The sequence below is a fragment of the Falco peregrinus genome, chromosome 1 (assembly GCF_023634155.1).
Source record: "Falco peregrinus isolate bFalPer1 chromosome 1, bFalPer1.pri, whole genome shotgun sequence".
Lineage (NCBI taxonomy): Eukaryota > Metazoa > Chordata > Aves > Falconiformes > Falconidae > Falco > Falco peregrinus.
In genome coordinates this window covers 36,511,823-36,534,940 of record NC_073721.1, presented here as the reverse complement: position 1 = coordinate 36,534,940, position 23,118 = coordinate 36,511,823, and the positions used below count along the sequence as shown (strand labels likewise).

At 40.4% G+C, this 23,118-nt stretch overlaps 1 protein-coding gene across 1 annotated transcript in view; it reads left to right on the top strand.

Moving 5' to 3' along the window:
* Window positions 1-7,198: 7,198 nt before the first annotated feature.
* GFRA1 (GDNF family receptor alpha 1) overlaps window positions 7,199-23,118 on the top strand; it is a 143,575-nt gene continuing 127,655 nt past the window's right edge. Inside the window, exons 1-3 of the mRNA XM_005237568.4 lie at window positions 7,199-7,598; window positions 8,664-8,966; window positions 10,264-10,347. Of these exons, the coding sequence (XP_005237625.1) occupies window positions 7,559-7,598; window positions 8,664-8,966; window positions 10,264-10,347 (427 nt within the window). The 5' untranslated portion in view covers window positions 7,199-7,558. The remainder of the gene's footprint in view (window positions 7,599-8,663; window positions 8,967-10,263; window positions 10,348-23,118) is intronic.

Genomic DNA, 23,118 nt, shown 5'->3' with positions numbered 1-23,118 from the left:
ATAGACACAGGCATTCCATCATGAAAGCTTTTTTGACTGGTGTTACCAGCAGGTAATTATATCCATCTAAAGCAAATGCTGGCAAGTTAACTGTGCATCACATGATTAAAGCAGGAAAACCTCCTTAACAGAGAGAGCTGTTTTGGTATAATGAAGGCTTATGGAAAAACGTGGAGGGAAGAAACTGACAGTAACATCACTTGTTTTCAGACTTGCCTTTCACAGAGGCCTGTCATGTTCACTTTTTTGGTGTGTACAGTGCTCAGTAGGTATTCTGCTGTCATCAGAGTTTTACAGAAGTAGTAGCAGAGAAGCCAAGTAATGGGATTATGTGGTATTTTAGTAGAACAAACAGGTCTCGATTTTCAGCAGTGTTCCCAGTTGATAATCAGTTGGATTACAGGAGAATTATATCATCATAAGGTTTTTCCTAAACTATAAACAAGAATAATGCATGTGTTAATTAAGGAGCTGTTGTTGCTGACTCAAGAAATATTTAGTCTTTTCATCCCATATTTATTGAACACTTTTTATAACTAAACATCTAATTTCAAATTGCGTTCTGTGCATTTATTTTTCCCAAAGTATTCACAACTATTCAGGAAATCGTGTAAACGAACCAACAAATGCCCCTCCTCCCAAAATAAAATAAAAAAAAGTCTAACATGACAAACCAAACAAAAAAAACCCACAAAACCACACAATCCCTTCCAAAACTCCAACAACTCACAAACAAAAGACCCCCCCCCCCAAAAAAAAAAAACCCTACAAAGCAAACAATAAAAGTTTAGTAAAGAGACTAGTGCATGCAACTGAGGGCAGATACCTGAGAACAGTTGTTTTTCCTTTCTCTGTAGGACAAATTCTGAAGTCATCTACAATACTAGTTTCTTCCATTTCCATTTTCTCTTGATCCTCTTTCACCTCCAGTATAAATATCTTGAGACTTTTTGTACCCTAAATTTCTCACCTTGGAGGAAGACTGATCAGAGATTGTAGAAATTAACGCTGACAGTCGCTAACCTTTTGAGAAACTTCCAATAAAATTACGATTTTGGTGATACCATGAGGAGAAAAATTCATTTTACTCATCAGGGTTAGTCTAGCAAATTTACAGAAATACAGTTTTGAAAATCCAGGATGATAATTTTCCCTTTGGCCACTAAATTCTAAAATTACTTTAACCTCCAGGCATCTTTTTTGACTTCCCTACGCAGGGCAGGAGTCAAGATAGATTTGGTCCTACAATTTAGAATAAGATACATACAGTAAATGAAAGCAAAGATTTCCTCTACGATTATTATTCTTTGCTATGTAGATGTGTGCGGATCCAGCATAGCATGAACAGTGAAAGCTGAATACCCATCACTAGCTAGAGATGTACATGTTCAAAAAGAAAATCTCACCACTTTTTACACACCATTCTATACACAGACATTTTATCGCTTTCAATTAAATGTGGGGGGGTGGGGGTGGGGAAGAGAGAACGAACCTACATGCAAGTAAAGCAGAATGCCAATACAAGATACCAACATTTTCAACTTTTTACATAGTTTTTTTCAGATGCTGTTCAAGAATCTGTTTTCAATGTTCTGAAATGTTAATGCTTTCCACAATTATACTTTTAAAGGGGCCTGGATGTTATATTCTTACAGCAATAGACAATTAGAATACGTAATTTTCTAGAGCTTTAGTTTTTCTGCAAAGGCTATGAAGTTCACTAATGTAAATAGTGAACTTTGCATAGTAAAAGGTAGCGTTTCCCATCCTGTGGTTCAGAATTGCATAGTTTCCACAAGACTAAGTTGCTGGTAATCACAGAGATTTTAAAAGGCAAAAGGAAAGCTTCAAGCTGACAAACCGAATTGTGACCTTGGCTGAAACACATTAGTTACTAGTGCCCACGGGGCGCTGAAGGCGGCGTATTGTTTAGAAGCTGAAGTTTCAAGTGATGTTGTCCTAGCATCTGAATTGTATCGCTCTATATTTTCTAGGCACGTGATTTACTACTACTTAATAGATGATATTTCATTTTTTTTTAATCTTTTATGCTTTTACCTAACTGCTTCACATCAAATCTCTTTGCTGACCGTATCCTCTCGTGCTGTGGGATTTAGCACGTGGCTCTGCTGCAGAAGCCCAGCTCCCCTCTCCCAGGGCAGCATGGCTTGCCGGTAAAAGCAGCTAGGGGGCTGTATTATTCCATTTTTAAAGCAACAAGACATAAATCGAGGGATACAACTATCACCGTTCTGTTTTAACAACTTTTTCCTTAACAGTTTGGGAAACATCAATGTCCATGCCTGTATATAAGTATTTAAAATTTGATGGAATCATTTGTATAAGACCGAGCGACGCAAGTCGCTGCAGTTTTTTCCGTATTTTCAAATCTTTAAGGGTAACTAGTATATTGTGTTTCTTAACTACGAGTTCTCTGAATTGCATTGTACTGGTTTAGTATTTTTTTATCTATTCTATTGAAATCATAATCAGGTCACATATTAGGTATGAATTTGCAGAGGAATTCTGCAGCTTTTTTTTTAAGCATTTTTTTTTTTTTTTTTTTTCCTTCCAGGTGGTCTGATATTACATAAGCACAACCTCTGGTGAGGACAGGGAAGCAAGAGTTCAGGAAAAACTTCTGGCAAAGAACAGTTCTGGGAATTCACTGCCAGGTCTGATTAAAGGGGGTGACAGTTGGGGGACGACTTTCTTTTCTTACAGTTTTGCATCAATTAAGTCATTCAGTGATCTAGATTGCGCTTCCACATGTTTTTTTTTATTTGATTACTGTGTGAATGCTCATTGCTCGCTTTGCTTTTGTTTTATGTTTTTCCTGATACTGTAAGCTCTAAAACCAAGTAAATGACAAGTTCAGTAAAAACTCAATCTTGCTTTTATGCTGCAAAAGCCCATTCAAGGCTTCATAAGCCCCTCAAAATTGATTTTTGGAGCACTGTTATTTAATCTGTCCTTTACAAAACTTTAATGCCTTGAGCAAATCATTCTTGCCTTATTCCCACCACTAGGCACTTTGGCTTCATGGTAAGTAGATAAATGTAAGACAAAAAAGGCAGTTCAGATTGTTCCTCCAGTCCCTAGTAATTCTCTAACTTTTCTGTTCTCCTTTACTCGTTATTGAATAAAGCCTCCTGTGTAAACACTACTTTTTGTACTCCCATGGCACACAGACATTTTCCCATCAGTTGCTTGCTCTCCCCCACCTGCTATATCTGACTCATTAGTTCAGCTTCAGCTTTGCTTCACCTATTCATTCCCCAAAGAATTGTATTTAAAGTTCATGGCACTGTTCTTATTCTCAGCATACTTTATGGGTCTGCAGATTAATACTGTGTAATTTTCCCTGGGCTCAGTGGCTCCAACGTCAATGTTTTCTTGCAAGGTTCAGTCTTTAAAAGAAGGTCTATGGCAGAGATGGCAAAGGGAATCTGCAGGCTCACTGTGGTCCAGCCAATGTATTAATTCAACTTTCTTGTCAGCTTACTGTTATGTTGCCATCTGAACTGCTGCCCCCCTGTAACAACCTAATCCAGTGCTCCAACACTGCAGCTTTTGCATGTGGGACTGGCTGCAAAACAACATCGCCTGCATTTGAGTCAGTTCTTTTTAATTTACACGCAAAGGAGGAGGCAGAAGGAAATCCAGCAAAACTGTGTGTGGGGGGGGAAAAAGTATTCTGACTTTGCACATCTTGTGTGGCTGGCCTCAAGTACCAGATGGCCCTGACTACAGGTGTGGGTTGATGCTGTTGATGTGTTCAGAGCATTTGGGTTCAGGCTGCAAGGTGACAGGAAGCTTAAACCTGCCCATAGTTAGGGGTTCACTTATCTCAACCTACTTCTAAAGAACACCTTTTTTTTTTTTTTTTTTTTTTTACAGAAATTTCAGCATCAAATAACCCCTGGTTATTTTTCTTTTCTTTTAAAAAAGTTTTCAATAGAAGAATACCAGCTAATGTATGTAATTAGTAAGAACCAAGTAACTAAAATTATGTAAAGACTGAAGTACTAGCAGTTAATACTGGCAGTGAGTAGCTTGAAGTAGTTAATACTGTCTTCCACATTATTTATATTGTAATGGCCTTTAAACAATAATTCAGTGGTGATTATGTTATCATCTGTCTTCTAATGAAATGTTTGTCCCCATCAGCTGTACCTTATATATGTTATATTAATTGTTCTGGAACTTTTTAAGAAAACCCAGTCAACAGAATTAAAAACCAGCTTAAATATCTTTAAAATGTTCACAGTAAAGGATTTCTGTATGGCCTGGGTTTTTTATTATTCATTTGACTGAAAAGCCTTATGGTTGGAGCAGTTGTCAGATGCACAAATTATAAGGTAGACTTCGGTTTGGCTAAAATCAACAGCAAAACATCCATGGACTTGATTTTACCCAGAGGAGGTAAAAGGCAATTGGAAAAGAAAGAGTGAAGAGCATAAGTATTACGAATCCAGCCACAGATTGGGGTTTTGTCTGGTGTCTTTTCAAATTCTTAAAAAACCTGAAAATGCTCTGTAGCTACAATTTGCGGCAGAGTATACGTAAACAGCGCAACATGGCACTTCAGGAAAGCTGCATACCCTATGTGTTAATATGATACCAGTCCAACACGCAAGTGATTTCAGCTACCCAAACCACAGTGACCCTGTGAAGATCCTGTGAAGAGAGTAAAGTACTTGTGTTGTCTGAGTGGTAGCAGGACATGGCAATCAGTTTAGCAACAAATGGAAAGGATGGCATCCAGATACTAACTAAAAAATACTGGAAGGAAATAGAAAGAATTTATGAACAATTCCATCTCTGAAAGGAAAAATAAAAATTGGTAACTTCTGCTGTGGAACAAATGTCATTGTGGTTTCCAAGACTCTTTCTCACACAGTCCTGTTAAAGTCTGTGCAGCAGTTGGATGTTCTGAGCAACTGTATGTATCATGGACTCTGTCCTTGGATTTATTTATTTATTTATTTTTCAGAACATGGTTGCATTTTAAAGCTTTTTTGGGTTAAGACATATTAAAGTTTTTCCACTTTGGGTGATAGTTTTCTGGAGATGAGTCAAAAAACTGGCAAGAGAAGTGTTTAGTGACAATATTCAGAATTTTGGACACATGCTTTTCGCTATCTTGTTATTTCTGAACTGTCAGTAACATTTTATTTGATTTTTAACAATTAAAGCATGATTTCAGTTTCACTGTAATAGTAAAGACCCCACAAAAGCTGTGTTTTATGATAGCAAAAGTAGCTACTAATGCAGAGATTTGCAATGTGTTGCTTTTAGATGCCAAATAATATTGTGTAATACGTGTGTGTGTGTGTGTACATCTATGTATTCAGGGCACTAATGTGTGAATAGTTTTGTGAATAGTGGCCTGGATTTCAGTCTTATTTTCACTTGCCTTGCTCTGCTGTGAATATTGTAGCTATTCCTGGCTTAGACTTGTAAATAAGAGGAGAATGATGCTACCTGTGTATTAGACACACAGGTAACTTCTATACAAAGCTTATAATGTGCCACAATGGTGTCAAAACGACCAGTGAAGAAGTAATCATCTCTCTGTATCACCCAGTTCAATCTGTATTGAAGTGTTTGGAAAGCCAACTCCTTTCATTAAATGCCAGCTACTTCAGCAGCTGAAGCTGTCTTGAATCATCAATGCCATCATCAACTTAGCACCTTCTAATTATCTTGAAATACCCTAGAAGTCGGGTTGTTGTCTTTATTTCTCCAATTATATCCTTGTACATGCAGCTGATATTATATGGCCACAAAATCTATTAGTATATGCCCCTTCATATTAAACAATCAATGCACAAACACTTGTGACTTAATCAGTTACAACTTGACATCACTATTATGACTTAGTGGAGGGACCAGTACTCTGGAAAGGTTTGCTTTTTTTTGTTTTTTATAATTTTCTTTGGTAGAAATACAAATCTGCCTGTTAAGAAGCAGCAGTGTGAGAGGAAAACAAACAAACAAAATATAAACTTCCATTCGGGTTCAGTGGATGTTGTATTCTCTGTATATCCCAGCATATGCCAAGCTTTTAAGTAAGTGTTTCTGAAGTACCTTAAAACAGTTTAGCTCCATCTGCCATCCAGTTTTTGCTATAGAAGTGGCCAGCCTGATCATCTTCCATCTCATGAGGGGAGGCAAGGTCCTTTAGGCAAGATTTATTGTGAGGAGAGGCAAATTCCTTAAGTCAAATGGGCCAAACAGCCTGTGGACAAGATCACAAAGTATAGAGTGATTTAAGAAAAAATATTTATTTATGTAGACACTCCTCCCCAATCTGGTTGCAGCTAAACTAAACCCACCTGAATCAAATTTTCTGCATGTGAAAATAAGGAAATCTGGAAACTGAGGCTATTTTAAGCTAATTGCATTTTGTTGGGTTTCGGGGCACTGCTGCATAGTAGCAACTGTGGGAAAACCACTAAATAGTTCTCTGTTTGAACCATCTGTCACAAAACCGGGACATATGTTCGCTTTGTTTATTCAGGAGCCAAGTGGAAGCCGATACACTCCGCTCGGCCCCGGCCGAGGGCTGGTCCGCGCCCAGCACCGCGGGGATGCGCGTCCCGCGGGTCCCGCCTCCCCCGGCCGCCCCGCGCAGTCTGCGCCCCCCGAAGCGGGGCTGTCCCCCCGCGGGCGGCGGAGCCGAGCAGGGCCCCCCCTCCCCCGCCGAGCCCCCGGGGCGGGCGGGAAGCGGGGCCAGCCCCCGCGGGCAGCGGCACACCGCCCCGCCGTCTCCCTGCCGCTCGGGCACTTGGCGGCGGCTGCCGCTCGGGCACCGCTCGGGGACGCCGCCACTGTGCCCGGGGACTCCCGCAGCCGCGGCCGCTCCGCTCTGGGCGGCGGAAGAGGAGCAGCCGCCCCCTGCCTCCCGTTCCCAGTTTCCCCGGCCAAACTTTCCCCGCCGCTGCCGGCAGCGCGGCACCCACCCCCCGCACCGCACCGCCGGCGGAGGCGAGCGCACCGCGCAAGCTGCGCCCCCCCCCCCGCGGCTCCGGCGCCAACGAATAAATAAAGTTGCGGAATAATTAAAAAGGCGAATCGCCCTATAGCACGGGGGAGCTGGCAGCTCTGCGAAGCCGCAGCTGCGAGTGGCTGCGGGACCGGGGGCGGGCGGACGCCGCGGATCTGGTGTGTTCCCCCCCCCCCCCCCCCCCCGTGCTGTCGGTCCCTCCCCGGGAGCAGGCGCTGCCCACCCAAGGAGGCGACCGGCGCTGCTGCCCCGCTCAGTCGCGCACAGCCCGCGCCCTGTGCTTGCAGGTTGCTCAGACCTGAGAGCTCCGGGGGAACGCTCAGCATTGGCGCCGCTGCCTGCCGCTGCTGGTGGGAGCGGTGAAGAAGAGAGAGGGGGTTGGTTTTGTGGTTTTCTGTTTTTTGGTTTGTTTTTTTTTTTTCCCCTTTTATTCCATGGATATGAACTTGGAGTCTTTGGACCTCGGCGGTTTGGGAATATCTACATGCTGATCCTCTTTGTTGTGGCACATCAGCTCGTTTGGGGAAACCATCCGAAGGCAGCAAGATGTTTCTCGTCGTCTTGTACTTCGCTTTGCCCTTAGTAGGTAAGTTGCTGGTGCCTCGTTTCTGACTGTATGTCGCTTGGTAAAACGGAGTGTAGGGTTTATGGGCTCGGATGCCTCACGGTTGTCAGCCTATTGTTTCGGCAGAACTGTGAAGTTTCCAGTAGTTTTTACAGCTCTGCCTCACATCAGCCAACCCAGTCCACATTCAGAGCTCAGGGAGATTACAGACTTCGGTACTTGCCTGTGTAGGCTCTTGTTAAATTGGGTTCTCGCAAGTTACAGGGAAACTTTTCATTTTAATAAGGCTGCCTGGGGTGTGCGTGTGTGTGTGTGTGACAAAAGCCAGTTTAAGGATTACATCCTCACCTGAACTGGCAGCCTGCCTGCCTGCCAGTGCTTTGCAGCCCGAACTGGTCTCCCTTCCACAGAAGATGTTTGCGGTGAGGGAGCATGGCAGGGGGCACGGTGGAGAGGAGAGAGTTAATGGAATTTGCTTTGTTCTCCTGCAAAAGCATCATATGTGAAGAGAAAGGGGGGGGGGGGGGGGGGGGCAGCCATAAATTCTACTTTATACATGTAGAATAAGCAAAAATGTGTACAGCCTTTAAAAAGTGACTGATGCAAAAAGAGGCTAATATCAGCCAGCGAGGGGGTTGTTCGTGGATGTAATTAATTGAAATTACAGCAAAGCTTTTATGGAAAGTGAGGCCGAATATTTAAGCCCTCAGTTAAACACTGGAACGGGAGGGTTATTTGTTTCACCAAAGTGGATCTGAAAAATAAGGAACGCTTGTTTTGTCAGGCATTTAACCCCTGTGGGTTTTCTTCCCTTTTTGTGTTTTCTCATAAATCAACCAGCAGGGTTAAAACACGCTCTTTTCCTTCGACTCCCACGAAAGTGGGTCTAAGACCATGAAAAGCTCGTGTGCTTTTTCCTAAGGTGTAGCATGAAGCTCGGTGGTTTGCAAGGTGCTGCCGGTGGGGCTGTCTGCGTGCGCTGCGTGAGGAGGGGTCCTGTGCTCCCCAGCTGCCTACATGGGAGCCCTGGTTAAATCAGCCTCATCCCTCAACAAGAGTTTGTTGGTTTGTGTCTCCTCTCTCTAGATGTACTTCTGTCCGCAGAAGTGAGCGGGCTGCCTGGAGGGGACCGCCTCGATTGCGTGAAAGCCAGCGACCAGTGCCTCAAGGAGCAAAGCTGTAGTACTAAATACAGGACACTGAGGCAGTGTGTAGCCGGCAAAGAGAGCAACTTCAGCCGGGCGACAGGCCTGGAGGCAAAGGACGAATGCAAAAGCGCCATGGAAGCTCTCAAACAGAAATCTCTGTACAACTGCCGCTGTAAGAGGGGCATGAAGAAGGAGAAAAACTGCCTGCGCATTTACTGGAGCATGTACCAGAGCTTACAGGGTACGTTGCAAAATACAGAACCGTTACGCTCCCCTAACGCAGTGTGTGGTTTTGCAGCCGCTCACACCCACAGTGAGCTACAGCCGCTGAGGCTAACCTCAGGGTCTGACCCCGTAATTCACATTGTGCTCTTCAGCTGCAAACTGAGGACCTTTCATCCGACTCACGAACAGCTGCTGCTCCATCTCCTGTTGTTGGGAAATCCACAATGAGGGTTTCCTCCAGGGGACCCAGCTGACCTTTCTAAGCTAGTCAAAAGGCAAGGGCACTAGCAAGTGCAAGAGCTACAAAAACATTAATTTGGAGAAATTTTCCTAATGATATTTAAACTCCTTAATTAGGACTTACCTAACAAGATCACAGGACACTGGAACTAGTTTCTTAGGTCTTTGCTGAAAGTTAAACGTAGTATGAAAAGGAGCATGGGCTTAAGGAAATCTTTATTCATGCCTTTGCTGTATTTACTAGCAGTATTCCCTGGGCATGATGAGACAGAAAAAAAAAGAAGTTTGTGCTTCCTAGAGTGTGTAGATGTGTCAGTTAGAAGGGACATGACAGTGATTGACTTGGGACTTCTGTTCTTGATGTCACTGGCAAATTTTGCATGGTCTACTGAGAACAGTGAGGTCCTTATATGAGATACATAATTTTGAGCCCTATTTTGCTCTGGCCCTGGAGTTGAAGATGCAGCCTTTCACTTCGGCATGGTCCCTGTTTAACTCTTTTCTGTAGCTGCTTCTGCAAGAAGGGAAGTCATCCCTTTCTGCTCATTTATCCTGGCACCAACTGGAACATTTTGAAGAGTCAATGTATACTTCTGGTCTGGCTCTCATAGTAAATGACGCTCCTCCTGGACGTTCTCTGCATCATAAAAAGTTTCCCTTCCAACAGCATCTTGTTGGGAGTGTTTTGTTCCAAAGATGCTGGTTTCTAGCTGTTACCTGGGCTGTTCCTCTGAAAAAGAGCTGTGCTGTTAGGGTGAACAAAGAGGAATATACTTGGTAGAGCTCCTCGCCTGCTGGCATGAGATGGGACAGTCCCTGTGATGTCACAGGCCATCTCTGCAAATTATGACCTTATCCATGGAGGAAGGAGAGAAAAGAGCTAGTGACAGGGATAAACAACTAGCTTCCTTCAGGTGTTTGTATAGATAATGCTTTGAGGAGAAATAGCCACATACACAGATTAAAGGGGAGCACCTTCTGTTGTTACAGAGTCACTTCATTTCAGAGTAAAAGTAAACTCTTATCCTGAAGCCTTATATAAGAAAAAAAATCCAAATATTTTTTGTCTTTAGGAAATGACTTGCTTGAAGATTCCCCTTATGAGCCAGTAAACAGCAGACTATCAGACATATTCAGGCTAGCACCAATTGTATCAGGTAAGCAGACTTAAAATTCTTTAACTGAACCATGATTACAATCTGCTGCTTTGTAGATTAATTCTGGAACTTTCAAGCAATGCTCTCTTAAATAAAAAGAAATGTTAATGGCTTTCTGGATTTAGGAAGTTCATGATACAGCTGCAAAAAAGAAAATAGTATTTGGTTTTGAAACGATAATTAAAACTGAAAGACTGCTTGGCAGGATGGCAATTCATTGGGGTTTTTTTGAGTCATTCTTGACAATAAATGCTAAATTTTCCTGTAGGTGGCAATCTGATTCCCTGCGTTCCTAATTTACAAATCAGGTTTTTTTTGGGGAATGTGGTCAGTGCAAGTTACCTCCTATTGACATTAAAGAAGATCAAAAGACAAATCTTTCAAATGTTTGCATAAGGGAATGCTTTACAGTTTCATACATTGTTGTTTAAAAAAGAAATTTCAGAGTTAAGGCTCTCTTCTTTGCTGGAGCTACTGGCTGTTTAAAGAGCCTATTTACAACTTCCATCCTTCTCTCGTTTTCCTCTGAATGTTTTTTTGCTGTGTGGCTGTTTTTCAGAACTTATTTGTGGTAATTTGAATTCTGTTGCTTGATAATTAAACTATGCTGCTTGCTTTTTATCAGCCTAAATTATATTAATTTTGGATTGTATTTATTGAAATGAAGATTTGTGGGCATTCACAGGGGTTACAGGTTGGAATGCATTTTCTTTTTCGGAGTTTCAGAAAGTCTTATGAGGATGTAGTGTCTACTCAGGACCTTTATTTGTTTAGTTACATTAAAATTGAATGTGGACAGTATAATGCGTAAGTCTCACAGTGCTGAAGCTGTAGTTAACTGACATGCTATGGATAAGCATTAGTAGGTGGCTTTTTAGAAGAAAGAAGAAAAGATGAGAGTGGCTTGACCAATTTTCAGAAGTACTTAGACTTTTTAGGACCCTAAGTCTCATTAAAAGCCAGGGGGACTTAGGTTGTTAAGTATTTAATGGTACAGATTTTCAAAGGTATATAGGCACTTAAATGTAGATAACTGCCCACTGGGATTTTCAGAAAGGACTAAGTGATTTAAATAGGTGTTAGATGCTCAAGCAGTTCTGAAAATTCAAAGTGCTTAATGCATCTTTAGTATCTTAATGCCTTTAAAAATCAGCCCTTTAGTCACTTTTCAAAATGTGACTTCAGATCCAAATCACCTACTTCTTTTGAAAGTATTATCCTAGTGTGGTAAGCAAGTCTGTTGGAGAAATAATAAAGAACAAATACTAAATTCTGAAGAATCTCTATTTATTTTGGTTTTTTTTATTGCTTACCCCCCCCCCCCCCCCCCCCCCCCCAGCTTAATACAAAGCCAAGACAAAATCAATGTGGAGGAGTTCTAGGCTCTTTCCTTAAAGTTTGTGGTCATCCTGCTGAGGGCCAAATTCTAACCTACTTCAGAAGTTTTAGGATCTCCATAGAAATACCCTATGTGCACTCTGCCTTTCAGTTATTTTTTAGATTCCCCATTAACTTGCAAATTAATCACCTTAAAAACATAGTAATTTTTTTGCTACCTGTTCTATGTAACAATGAAATAAGACGTAGTTGCCAACAAGTGATGCCCATCCTACCGCAGTCACTTAGGATGCTGGTGGACTGGTTAGGACTCATTCTATGTTACTAGTGCACCCCAAAGCACTGTTCACTTTGTCAGAAGTTGTAGGTTTGCAGGGATTGAAGGCCTAGATTCACAGGGACTAACAGACAAAAGTTATAATACAATGGAAAAACACCAGTATTTGGAAGTACTGCCATCTGAAAGAAAAAGATTAGCAAAAGTATTTTTCTTATCGTCATGGTTACTTCTGCATATTACATTATTTAAAGCTCCCTAGTCTTACAGATTTTTTTGCAGGGCTCTGCAAGTACCCCAAACAGCAGAACTTGGTAAGGTTTTTGTATCTTGATTAAAACAAAACAAAAACCTCCTGTACAAGCAGTGTTGGCAGAGGTTTCATAACTGGCGCTCTGCTAATGTAGTCATTGTGTTCATAGATGTTGCTGAAGTATTCTCTTACATTAAAGTTACTTGGGTGTAATTAAAAGCAGCGATTAAACCTTTCATCTCACAAAGGCCATTCTGTGGTACTATATGACTTGGTATGTATCAAGTCCATTGTATCAATGCTTTTTGCCATCTTTCTTATTTACTTTTGAGACAGTATAGAAAAATCACAACAGTTGTCTTTTGTGGTACATAAAAGGGGAAAAACATTGTCCAAGATTACTGTTTTGTGTGCTATGTAAGTCTTCTGTAGCGTACGTAAGTAAGAAATGGAGGACAGTTTTAAAAGCTGTTAAAAGTTAATCTAATTCTGTACCAAAAGATACTCAAAACTGCATCCTCTATGGGAACAGAATGCTGCTTTCTCATTAATAGTTCAAGTATCAATATGTTGATTTAAAACAAAAATCGGGAATACATTGCTAAACCTGTTACTAAGATTGTAGTTTCTCTCCAGTTGCCATTATGTTAATGGAACAAGTGATGCAGTTGTGTTATTGAAGTCAAGTTTTGTTTTATGTTTTTATGTGGACTATGTTATAATGGGACTAGTGGTGTAGTTAGTCTAGAACTAGAAGGGCAAGCTAAGTGTTCTATATAAAATTTAAAACGATGTCCAACAACACAGAGAAGAAAAATGTAAACCCACAAAATTATTTATTGTAGTACTAGCTGTTAAGCCCAAGGTATCATATATTTAGATACTAAGAAACACTAATTTTGCATTTGAATCACTACTACATTTGCAAGGAAAGTATAATTTATATAAAAAAACAACACCTGATGGCTGAAATGGGAGTGTGAGGTCAGTGTTTGATTTACTTGTGATGATGTATCCTAAGTATTCAAGGGTCTAATCTTCCTTCCTTTCCATCTGCACTTTTAAGTTCATTCAGGTTGTTCTATAAAGTTGGTCCTCTGACACCTCACATGGCCAAGTCCAGGACTGAGTCTTCCCAGCTGAAGGACAGGGTGCTTTTTTTTTTTTTTTGTGCGTTTGTTTTCTTTTGGGCATGTCTAGGTCTAAATTTTCTTTAGAACTACTACGTCTGATGTGTGCTTCTGCTTCAAGGGTGTGAATTTCTTGCTGGTAGGCAGCTCTTCAAATTACTGAAGACTTGCGTGCGTGTTTTAGACAGTAACAGATTTGGCTTAGTTATGATGTAAAGATTTTGCTTAAACAGACATTTTTGCTTAAACCTTAGCAACTTCTGAGAGGTGAAAACATTTTAAGGCCATGGACTTCTGTCACAACTACAGGAAATGCAAAATCTGTTGATTTGATTTCAGAAGTGAGTTTCACACCAAATTAAGGATAGATGCTTGAACTAGTCACTTGTTAAAGCTATCTGCAGCTTTTTACTACCTGGGGAACAGTTTGCCTCTTGAATTGGTATTAGATTTGGCATTGAGCCTCACAACTGGACAATGTCTCATTATTTTGGTACCAACAGGTACAGGATAGTGGTCACCTCTGTGGCATGTTGCAAGAAAATATCCTGCATAGAAACTGTAGCTCCATGTACATGTAGAAATACTTAGAAAATAAATGTTGCTGAGATGTCTTATTCATTTCAACACAGAATGGGGAGCCACTAAAGCTGAATAAAATGCCTTAAGCCGTATCTGTGAAGTGGTGTAAATAGAATACTTAATGTTAAAAAGACTTGACTATTTAGATCAACGTATTTAAGATGACATAATGCTCTCCTCCCATGGGTTCGCTTTCAAGTTGCCTAGTTAATAACAGGCTTATTACCCTTTTGTTCAGCTTTTACATCTATTATGTTCAGAAATAATCTTAAAGAACAGGTTACATAAATCAGAATATTTCTTAAAACATGTAGGTTTTGTTGGTAATCTGTGGAGAAGTGGTCAGTTACATGCTGCTAGTTATGGCTTGTTTCTGGTTGCTAAAATGCAAGACAGGTAGAAATTAATTATTTTTCCAATATTTCTTTTCTGTGTAGTAAACTGTTTTTACAAAGTGCCTTTTTTATCATTGACAAATGAGAGAAAGAAACTAGCTCTTACGATTTTATGTCAAAAGGCGTGTTTCCTGATTCTGCCATTCTCATGAGAGGCTGTTTACTTTTTTTTTTAAAAAAAAACAACAACCAAAACCAAACAACTGACAAACTTCTGTTGCAGAAGGTATCTGGAAGCTTATATGGGGAAAAGGGTATATTTCATATTTATTATGGTAAATTTGTTAATTCAAAACAAATGTTCAGTAGACAGCACAGCACATAGGGCTTCTAACTGGAGTGTATCATTCCACGTTAGAACATGGGTAGCACAGCACATGAAGTTAGCATGTTTGAGTCGCATACTGAATAAGCTTTAAGTACAAGTACAAATAATTATGGTCAGTAAGGTGGCCTCTTATTGTATTTAAAAAGTTGAGACTATAAAAAGTTAACGGTACTGGAATTCTCAGAAGGGTGTGTGTGCTGGTGGCATATAAATTAGGCAGTCTCACGTATGCTTTTTCTGTAGGATTTATGAAGATGTGTCTGGCTCTTGCTCTAGAATCTGTATGTTATTCAGGAGAGTCGGTTAATTAGCAGTTTTCCCTTCTTCCTCTGAGTTTTTCAGAGTCTTTGAGGCATCCTGTATCATTGGCGTTCACAGATCAGAAAGCTGATGCTGGGAAAGAATGAAGTCCAGTATGCAAAACCCTTCCTTCAAGATTTGATAGACCTTTATAAGAGGATAACGTCCTTTCCTCAGCATAAAGCCTGCTCTCAGTATTGATGACAGCTATCTGGCACCTTCCCCATCATTCTGTCCTTCCCAGAGATGGGGTAAATAGACTGCAAGTGTTTCCTGTGGAAAAGTTGCTATCAGCAGAAGTGGGGGAGGAAGGTTGGGATTTTTCATTACAAGTTCTCAGAATCCAGAGAAAAAGAGCTGCCTTGTGTATGTGCTTAAGGTCCTTCAGGGTTCTTTATACCTTCTCTTCCTGCTACTTCTGTAAAGAGGGGCTGTAGAACTAGATAACACTGAATCAGAGTGAATTAATTTTGCCCAAACTTTCATAAACCCGGAATTCTTTTAATGAAGAACTGAATGTTTCTTGAACTCACGTAAAAGCAGTGTTCTGGGTCACAGGTCCCTGACATAATAATTATCATTCGCTCCTATTTTTCCTACCAGGTAAATTACTTTTCTTATGTGGAATCCATAATAACATTTTTAAAATTGTTTATCAACAAGATAAGTTATGAGTCTGTCCTAGCCAACAGATTAACTGTTTTTTCTTTTGGCGGTTTGTGGCATGTGAATTAGTGGCTTTTCCCATGATTTAATACTGTATGACATCCCCAATTCCTGTTGCCTGAGGCCTCTAATCCTGATTCTATTCCTAAATCTGTGTATATTTCATATGCTACGTATTTCTCTAATTTAACACTCTGGGTTTTTTTTGGTATTTCTGTAAGAATATTTGAGACTCCACATTTCTACAAAGGCAATTTAATTTACAAAATATTAAAAATGTTGATCTCTCTTGACTATTTACAATGCTGTAATTAGCTCTTACCTCCCATATTGTTGCAGCTGATTTTTTAAAAAAAAGATATTTCACGTTAGTTACCTTGCAATTCACCCAATTTCATAAACAGTAAACCAGATCTTATTAAGTTAATAGGAGTCTTGCAATCTGTTTCTGTTCCCACTGAAGTAAGCATAACACATCAACATCTTTTCATTTGATTATGATGTATTCTGTTTCCTGTTGTGATTTTTTTGGGCTCAGTTCTGGTTTTCTGATGTGAGGTTGAGCCTTTTGATAACAGAAAAGTAAAAACATGTTGTTTAGTTTAGCCTATGCTAGATTATCACATGCACAACTATATCTTCTTTATACATTAAAATATTAGCCCTTGGAACAATCTATAATACTGGTTCTGCTGTTACAAATCCAGACTAACTCTTCTTTCCCCAATGAGAATTTGTGACACTTTGCCTGTCACAAGAAAAAAAAAAACCCACCAAAAAATAACCCCCAAACAAAACAGGCATCTATTTTAGTTGCATTTAACAAAATGAAATAGTGTGACAAAAATAAATCTAATGTAAGCATGTACAATGTTTGTGTTCTTTCACATTTCTGTCTGCAGATTTTCTCTGCAGAGACAGCTAGGCTGGCTTCCAGTCAGATAACAAGTTATCAAGGGTGCAGAGATACCAGTTGCTGATTTCCACTTCTGCATTTTCATAATCAGATTGGACTTCACACAAAAGAAAATCACTTTGGTGACTCTTGGCTTGCAGGAGCTCTTTGAATTTACTTAGTTTTCTGCATTTCCGGAAGCTGATTATGAGAGGGGAATAAAGCACCTTGCTAAAGTAACTGACTAGCTTGTAGGAGCCGTACCTGCGCCCTTCAACTTCAGTAGGAGCATGAACAGGCCTTGAAACCCCAAACAGGAATATGTAACATCCTCGGCTTAGTCCACATTTCTTTCCTTGGTGAGATTATTGGAACTTCTTGCTAATTTCTTTGAAGATCTGTAAAACAGAATAAAAGGTCTTTGTTCTTCAGGTGTTTAAAATTTGCAGCTTTGAGCAAATGTAGAGTTTCTGCCTGTCCCACTAGCCCGGACAGTCTTTGTCAACCAGTTCTGGTGTGGGAATGCAGATGAAATCCATGCCATAGAAGGCAGAAGCATGTGATGATACAACACAGAGCACTTATGCATGAATATTCAGCATCTCCTTGAGTGCTGGAAGTAGTAAGAGAGAATATTTAGGAGTCTTGAAGGAAACTCAAAGGAGAGCAGTATTTTCTTGAAGTCTGGAAGGTGTTGGGAAATGGCTGGTTTGCCAGTTACCAATAAGCTTGGCCAGGTATTTTGCTTAAAATATATAGTATATACAGTGAACTACATCTTTTCTTTGTCTAGGGTAGCATTGTTGGAGTGTGGCATTGCCATCCCTTTACTTTCTATGTGCGCAGCAAATTCTCAATTACAGTGTGGTAGGCCAGATGTCAAATGAGCAAATGTGTATGGTTTTGGGCAACAAATTTTATATTCTTGTTTCCCGTTACAGGCCAGCTTTATGGTTTGTGTAAGCACCATGCTAGTTCCTTTAAAGTAGGAGCAAAAGCACACGGGTACTTCTGGTGGTATCAGTGGGATTTAGTCACTGGGGGGGAAGCAGAGTCTGGTCACTTGTGGGGAGGGATGCTCCCATTTCAAGGCCGTGGTGAGCAGAAACAGGCGTGGGCTGCCAGGGGACCTCAGAAACACAGAACTTGCCAAGAAGCTCCCAGTTGTGTCAGGTGTCTGCAGGCTGCTGTGTGGCAGGGGTGAGCAGCTGGACACAACCGGGCTGCTAATGGGGCTGCTGAAGGCACGGCATGGCAGGGGGGAGAGAGCACCGTGGTTTGTGTGGCACAGCTTTGGTGCCCTGCTGAGCTGCTGCTGGGAATACTGCAGTGATAAAAGGTGGTGTAAGGACTGGCACAGATGAGAAGCCAGTGCTGAGCAGGCATATTTCTGTGGCATTCCTCCTCAGAGGGCTCCTGAAGTTTGTCCGTAAGCCATGTCCCCCTGGTGAAATGCAGAGCAGTGCCTGGAAGGCAGCATCCTGCAGCGTTCTGTCTCTTGATGGCACAGCAAGGTGCAGTTTACGGCAGCCAGTTTGCACCCTGGCTCTTTACATTTTAAAATATTTAAAACCTTTATTTTTATAACCCTATTTGTATTTGACTCTCAGGGATAACTCTGACAGTCTTGGAAGAACCAGTAGTGGTATCTGTCAGGAGCTGACAGTATGTTAAAACCGCTAAGAGTAAAATGCCTGTGTGTGATGAAAAGAAGTAAGAACTTCTGGATTGTAAGGCAGAACTTATTTGTGACAAGTATCCAACATTTCTTGTTTTAAGATGTACACTATATTGTTCTGACCTTAGAAAGGAATCTATTTACAGCTTGATTTTTAGAAACGTGACCGTTTTTGTTTATGAAAACTAATTCTGTAGTGTATACTTGGTTTGGGGTATTTTATATTCTTTTATTTTCTGTGGATGAGACTAATGCAGCAACAATGCTGTCACTATAGTTAGAACATTAACAAAATTAAGTTATTGGGGGAATAGTTCTTTAGCTACTATGATGCTTTGACAATTTTTATAAGTGTCAGGCTATTGTCCTGTACAATCTGCACTCAGCCTGAAATTTAACATGAGAGATGCATGACACAAAATGTAATGGCACAGAGATAGCTCTTCCTGCATAGAAATTTGCAGAAATGATGGGTTGTAAAGAGACTTGAAGATATCAAACAATTTGAGTAGGAACCCATAAATAAAGATGAATTTCTGCATTCACTGGTTATACAATTTTATCACTGTCTGGTGTCCATAAAATGTATCTTCCCATTAAAGTTTTGTCATGCAGCTGATGAGGTTCAGAAGTGTTAAAAGCTTCCACTCTCTCCCTTTTAAATTCTGCACCCTAAATTCAGTACTAAAGCTCAGTTCAGCAGAACCAGTAATTGCCATTTCCCTGTTCCTCATCCGTGGGAGATGGTTCTGTGATCCTCCCTGATCCCCAGTCCCACAGCCTCCAGACCACGGCTGACGTTTCCTGCGTTTAGCCCTGACATGCCTGTGCTAACCATGGTCTCTTCCTTGAGTCAATAAACACAACTCATTCCTGCCTTGACATACTTTTTCTGTATACTGCCATCCCTTTGCTCTCTCTGAACTGTAACTCCTCTACTAGATCCCCTCCAGCTGTAGGACTTCAGTTGTTTCTCTCTCTGTTGCTGCAGTATGGAGCGGCTCTGCTTTCCACCTCAGCTGCTCACTTCTCAGAAATCTGACTGCAGTTCTTCCCTTTTCTTTTTACAGCAGGCTTGTCTTTGCTCTCCTGTGTGATGTCTTTGCGTTGTGGTCTGCCTCTGCCACCCACCCTGCTCTCCCCTTGCTCCATTCCCCCACCACCTCCCTGCCCTCCTTGTCCAGTGCTTCTGGTGAAGCAACACCACCTCTGTTCCTTGGAAGCTTCCCTTAAATTCTGCTCTCCCCAGTATTCTCCAAACTGTTCTCTCACCTTCCCTGTAAAGAGATCGAGAATGCAGTCCAATGAAAGGAATTGTTCCTGAGTAATGGAACTAGTAACACCTAGTTTCTTACTGGAGTCCTCCATCTCCTGGATGCCCCTGACCTCTGCACAGACAGAGCTCCTATCTTCTCTCTCTGTGCTGTGCCCTCTCCACACGTTCTCCCTTGTCTCTTCACTAGTGCCCAGTTCTGGCCCACCTCTCTTGTCTCCGTGGGGCAGCATGTGCTGTGGCTGGCTTGGTGTTACACACGTGCTGTAGGGCTTTCTGGGCAGGCAGGCGGGCACCTGCTCCCTCTTGGAGTGGCTGTGAGCCAGGGACATGCCTGCCTTGTTGGCAGCAGGCAGGTCTACCTGGGTCTAAAACCTGCAGTTTTTCCTAAAATTTGTAAGAACTTCATATTCATTTCTCTGTCAGATTTGTTTGAGTATGTCCTATGGGTTGAAAAAGATTGCTGGAAGCTACAGGGGTGTGGAGACTAATAGTCAATTTACCTACATTTCCTTGAAAAATCTGGATTAAAGAAAGCAAATATGGTTCCTGTCATATCACTAAGCATTAGACTGTGACACATCTCATCTTACTCTAGTCTCATAAAACATTTAGTGTGTCATGCAAGTGATATAAATAAACATGCAGCGGACTTGAAACATGCAGACAATTAAGTACAGTTGATGGCTGACAGTTGTATTAGATAATTGAGCATCTCAGGATTTGCAAAATGGGAAGTAATTCATGCATTTAGGTTAATTGGCATGAAGATTATTTATTCAGATTTAGAAATGAAACAAGAAAGAAAGAACCCATCCAAAAGCTCTTATATGTGAACACTTAACGTTGCATTTGACTATTTGGATGATCCTGCATTGTATTTACAAATGACACTGCACTTTTTAGAGTCATCTTCTTTTCAGATGGAATCTTTTTAGGATTAACTTTTGGTGAAGTTTGTTGTGATACGGACATAAACAAAATCAAGAACGGTGATACTTGCATTTTGTAGTAGTTGGAAAGAATCTGTTTCCAAAACTCAGGCTTCTCCAGGCTTGCTGCTTGCAAATAGTGGAATGTATTCTGCACAGCAGTGGCTTAGCGTTAATGAACGCTTAAGCAGCAGATTAAAATGTCTGCTTAAAAAAATAGGTTAGGATTATATAATAACACAAGTCTGGGATACTGGTAACAGTGAAGATAATTATGAGCAGATTAAGTGCAATTAGATCTCAGCTGTAGAATATTTAAATACAATACCATATCAAAACCCTGTTCCTGCAGCTTTACTTGCTTTCCTTCACACCTGTGGCATCAGCACCTGACAGCAAAGTAAATTATAATTTTCATTGTTGTTCATTTTATATTGCCATGGGCATGGACATCATATTATCCATTAGGACCCAGACAAACATGTATTTTCTTCACGTACAGTCATGAAACAAGACATGACTGAATACAGCAAGGTGTCTGCTCTATTTGAAATTCTCTTAGAAACTGATAAATCTGCTTGTAAGATTTCTTTAAAGGAAGAACTGCCTGTAGTATTCTCATATTAAACGTTGTGAAAATTATAGCTTTATAATGAACCCATCTAGACGGACAAATTGTGTCAGCTCTTTCAACCATAATCTATTGAGTGAATTTTAGTCTCCTCAACAGTGAAATGGAGACCCAAACATGCAGCGGTTGATAACACGACCTGATGAAGTAAACCGCTTTGATCCTTTGCGAGGTCAAACTGTGTGTGTTTCTAAGCAAATGTTCCCCAAGGCTGCTGATGTGTGAGATGTCTCTTCCCCCCACCAAATGTCCCACCTTTGCAATAGAAAATTAAAGGAGACATGTAAAGAAATGTGGTTTGTTAGGGTATTTAATCTTGCCTATACCTTGGTGTGAGGATTGTTGAACACCAGGGTTGGTGTGGTGTTTATTTTTTTAATGTTTGAAGAGTTTAAAAATATGTAAACAGCTGTCCTAGGTTGGGTAGAAAGTGAACGTATTAACTCTTAACTGCATTAATGTTTAGGAAGAAAAGCATACAATATTCTTTAATGTAGTAAATGGAGAATTATTTGAATTTGCCTTGGAGCTTCATTTGGCTTTTTAATAACTTTTCTGCTGTATAGCTAAAAATACCTTATCTTCATGCCCTTGACCTTTCTTTAAGAGTTGTGGGAAGATTAAAAAGCATAAATGAGAATAAATTTAGAATTAGCTTATTTGAAAAAAAAAAAAAAAAAGGTGCCAAATGCCACAGCTATCCAAAAAATGGTATGAAGTTGTCAGCCTTAGAACACATCCAGCCTGGCAGAGCTGAGCAAAGCAGCTTGCTACTAGAGCAGGGCTCTTGTAGTTGTAGAAATGGGAGGGGAGTGCTTTTTTCATTTCCTACTCAGTCCTTCCCCTCCTTGTGGAAGCTGCTAATAAAGGTACTAATTATATTGACAATTTCTGTAGCTCAGATCTCTATCCCTTAACGTAACCCCTTCCCCCGGCTTGTTCTGTGTAGAGCACCGTGCAGCTGTATAAATACTATTGGTCATTAGCCTTTTGGACTGTGTTTGAACTAGCGACTAAAAGGTGAGGTTGTCAATATATTAAAGACATCATTAACGGCATAACCCCAGCCATAAACGATGAATAATTGTGATGGTTGAGCTTTATTTATTTATTTATCCATTAAAAAATGTGTCGGTATCTGGTCATCTTTGACGTTACAGGGATACTTCTGAAAACAGATGACTTCTGGTGATACCCACTGGAAGCAGCCACTCTGCAGTGTTGTTAATTATCTCCTTTAAATTATTCAGTTAACAAGACAGAGAATGGTTGCACTTGTGAAGCTGTCATCTTTAGGGCTTAGGTACTGCATTGCTGTGCAATAATTATACAGTCTGACACTAGCTTTCCTTTATGTTAATTGCAAGTAAGCCTATAAATTCCTCAGATTATTAAAAAGAGTTATCTCCTTCCTGTTGCGTTAAGTCAAGGATTTCAGCGTTGCAAACTTTCAGTCCTGTTTTAAAGAGAAAATGTCACCGTAAAAATCTTTGAGTTATCAATACTTTATCAAGCTAAGAAAACATAAAACGTTCCATTTTGCCTGTCAAAATTGTATTTGTAGCATTGCAACTCTATATACTGATTTTTATTGTTATTTTAAATTAATTCATGATTTAAATATGTATTTAATCCTACATAGACAGACATAATAAAACTAAAATCATACCTAAAAGATAATCACCAAGTGTCTAGACCTAAGACAGTTAACAGGAGGCAAAAGAAATTGATGTTATAAATGGCTGTGTTTTCTCTAAAGCTGTTCTCAGTAGGATCTTCAGAAAAAAGATCCCAGATTTCTGTAATGCAGGCAGTATGCAATATCTGATTCAGAATGTGAAATGTAATTTACAAGTTACAGAATTAATTAGTTTGTTGCCAAAAGAATAAAACAGAGCCAATAGTTAGTTCCCCTTGAACAGTAAGATGTGCTAATTGAAAGACTCAGGACTGCATTGTACGAGTCAATCTTCAAGCCTGTAGAATGCTTCAAGTGACTAGTTTCTGTCTTTAGCCAGACTGAGAAATATAATAAATGATTCTGGATGTGTGGACTGTGGTAAGAAGAGACTTCCCAGTGCAGCTATCAGAAT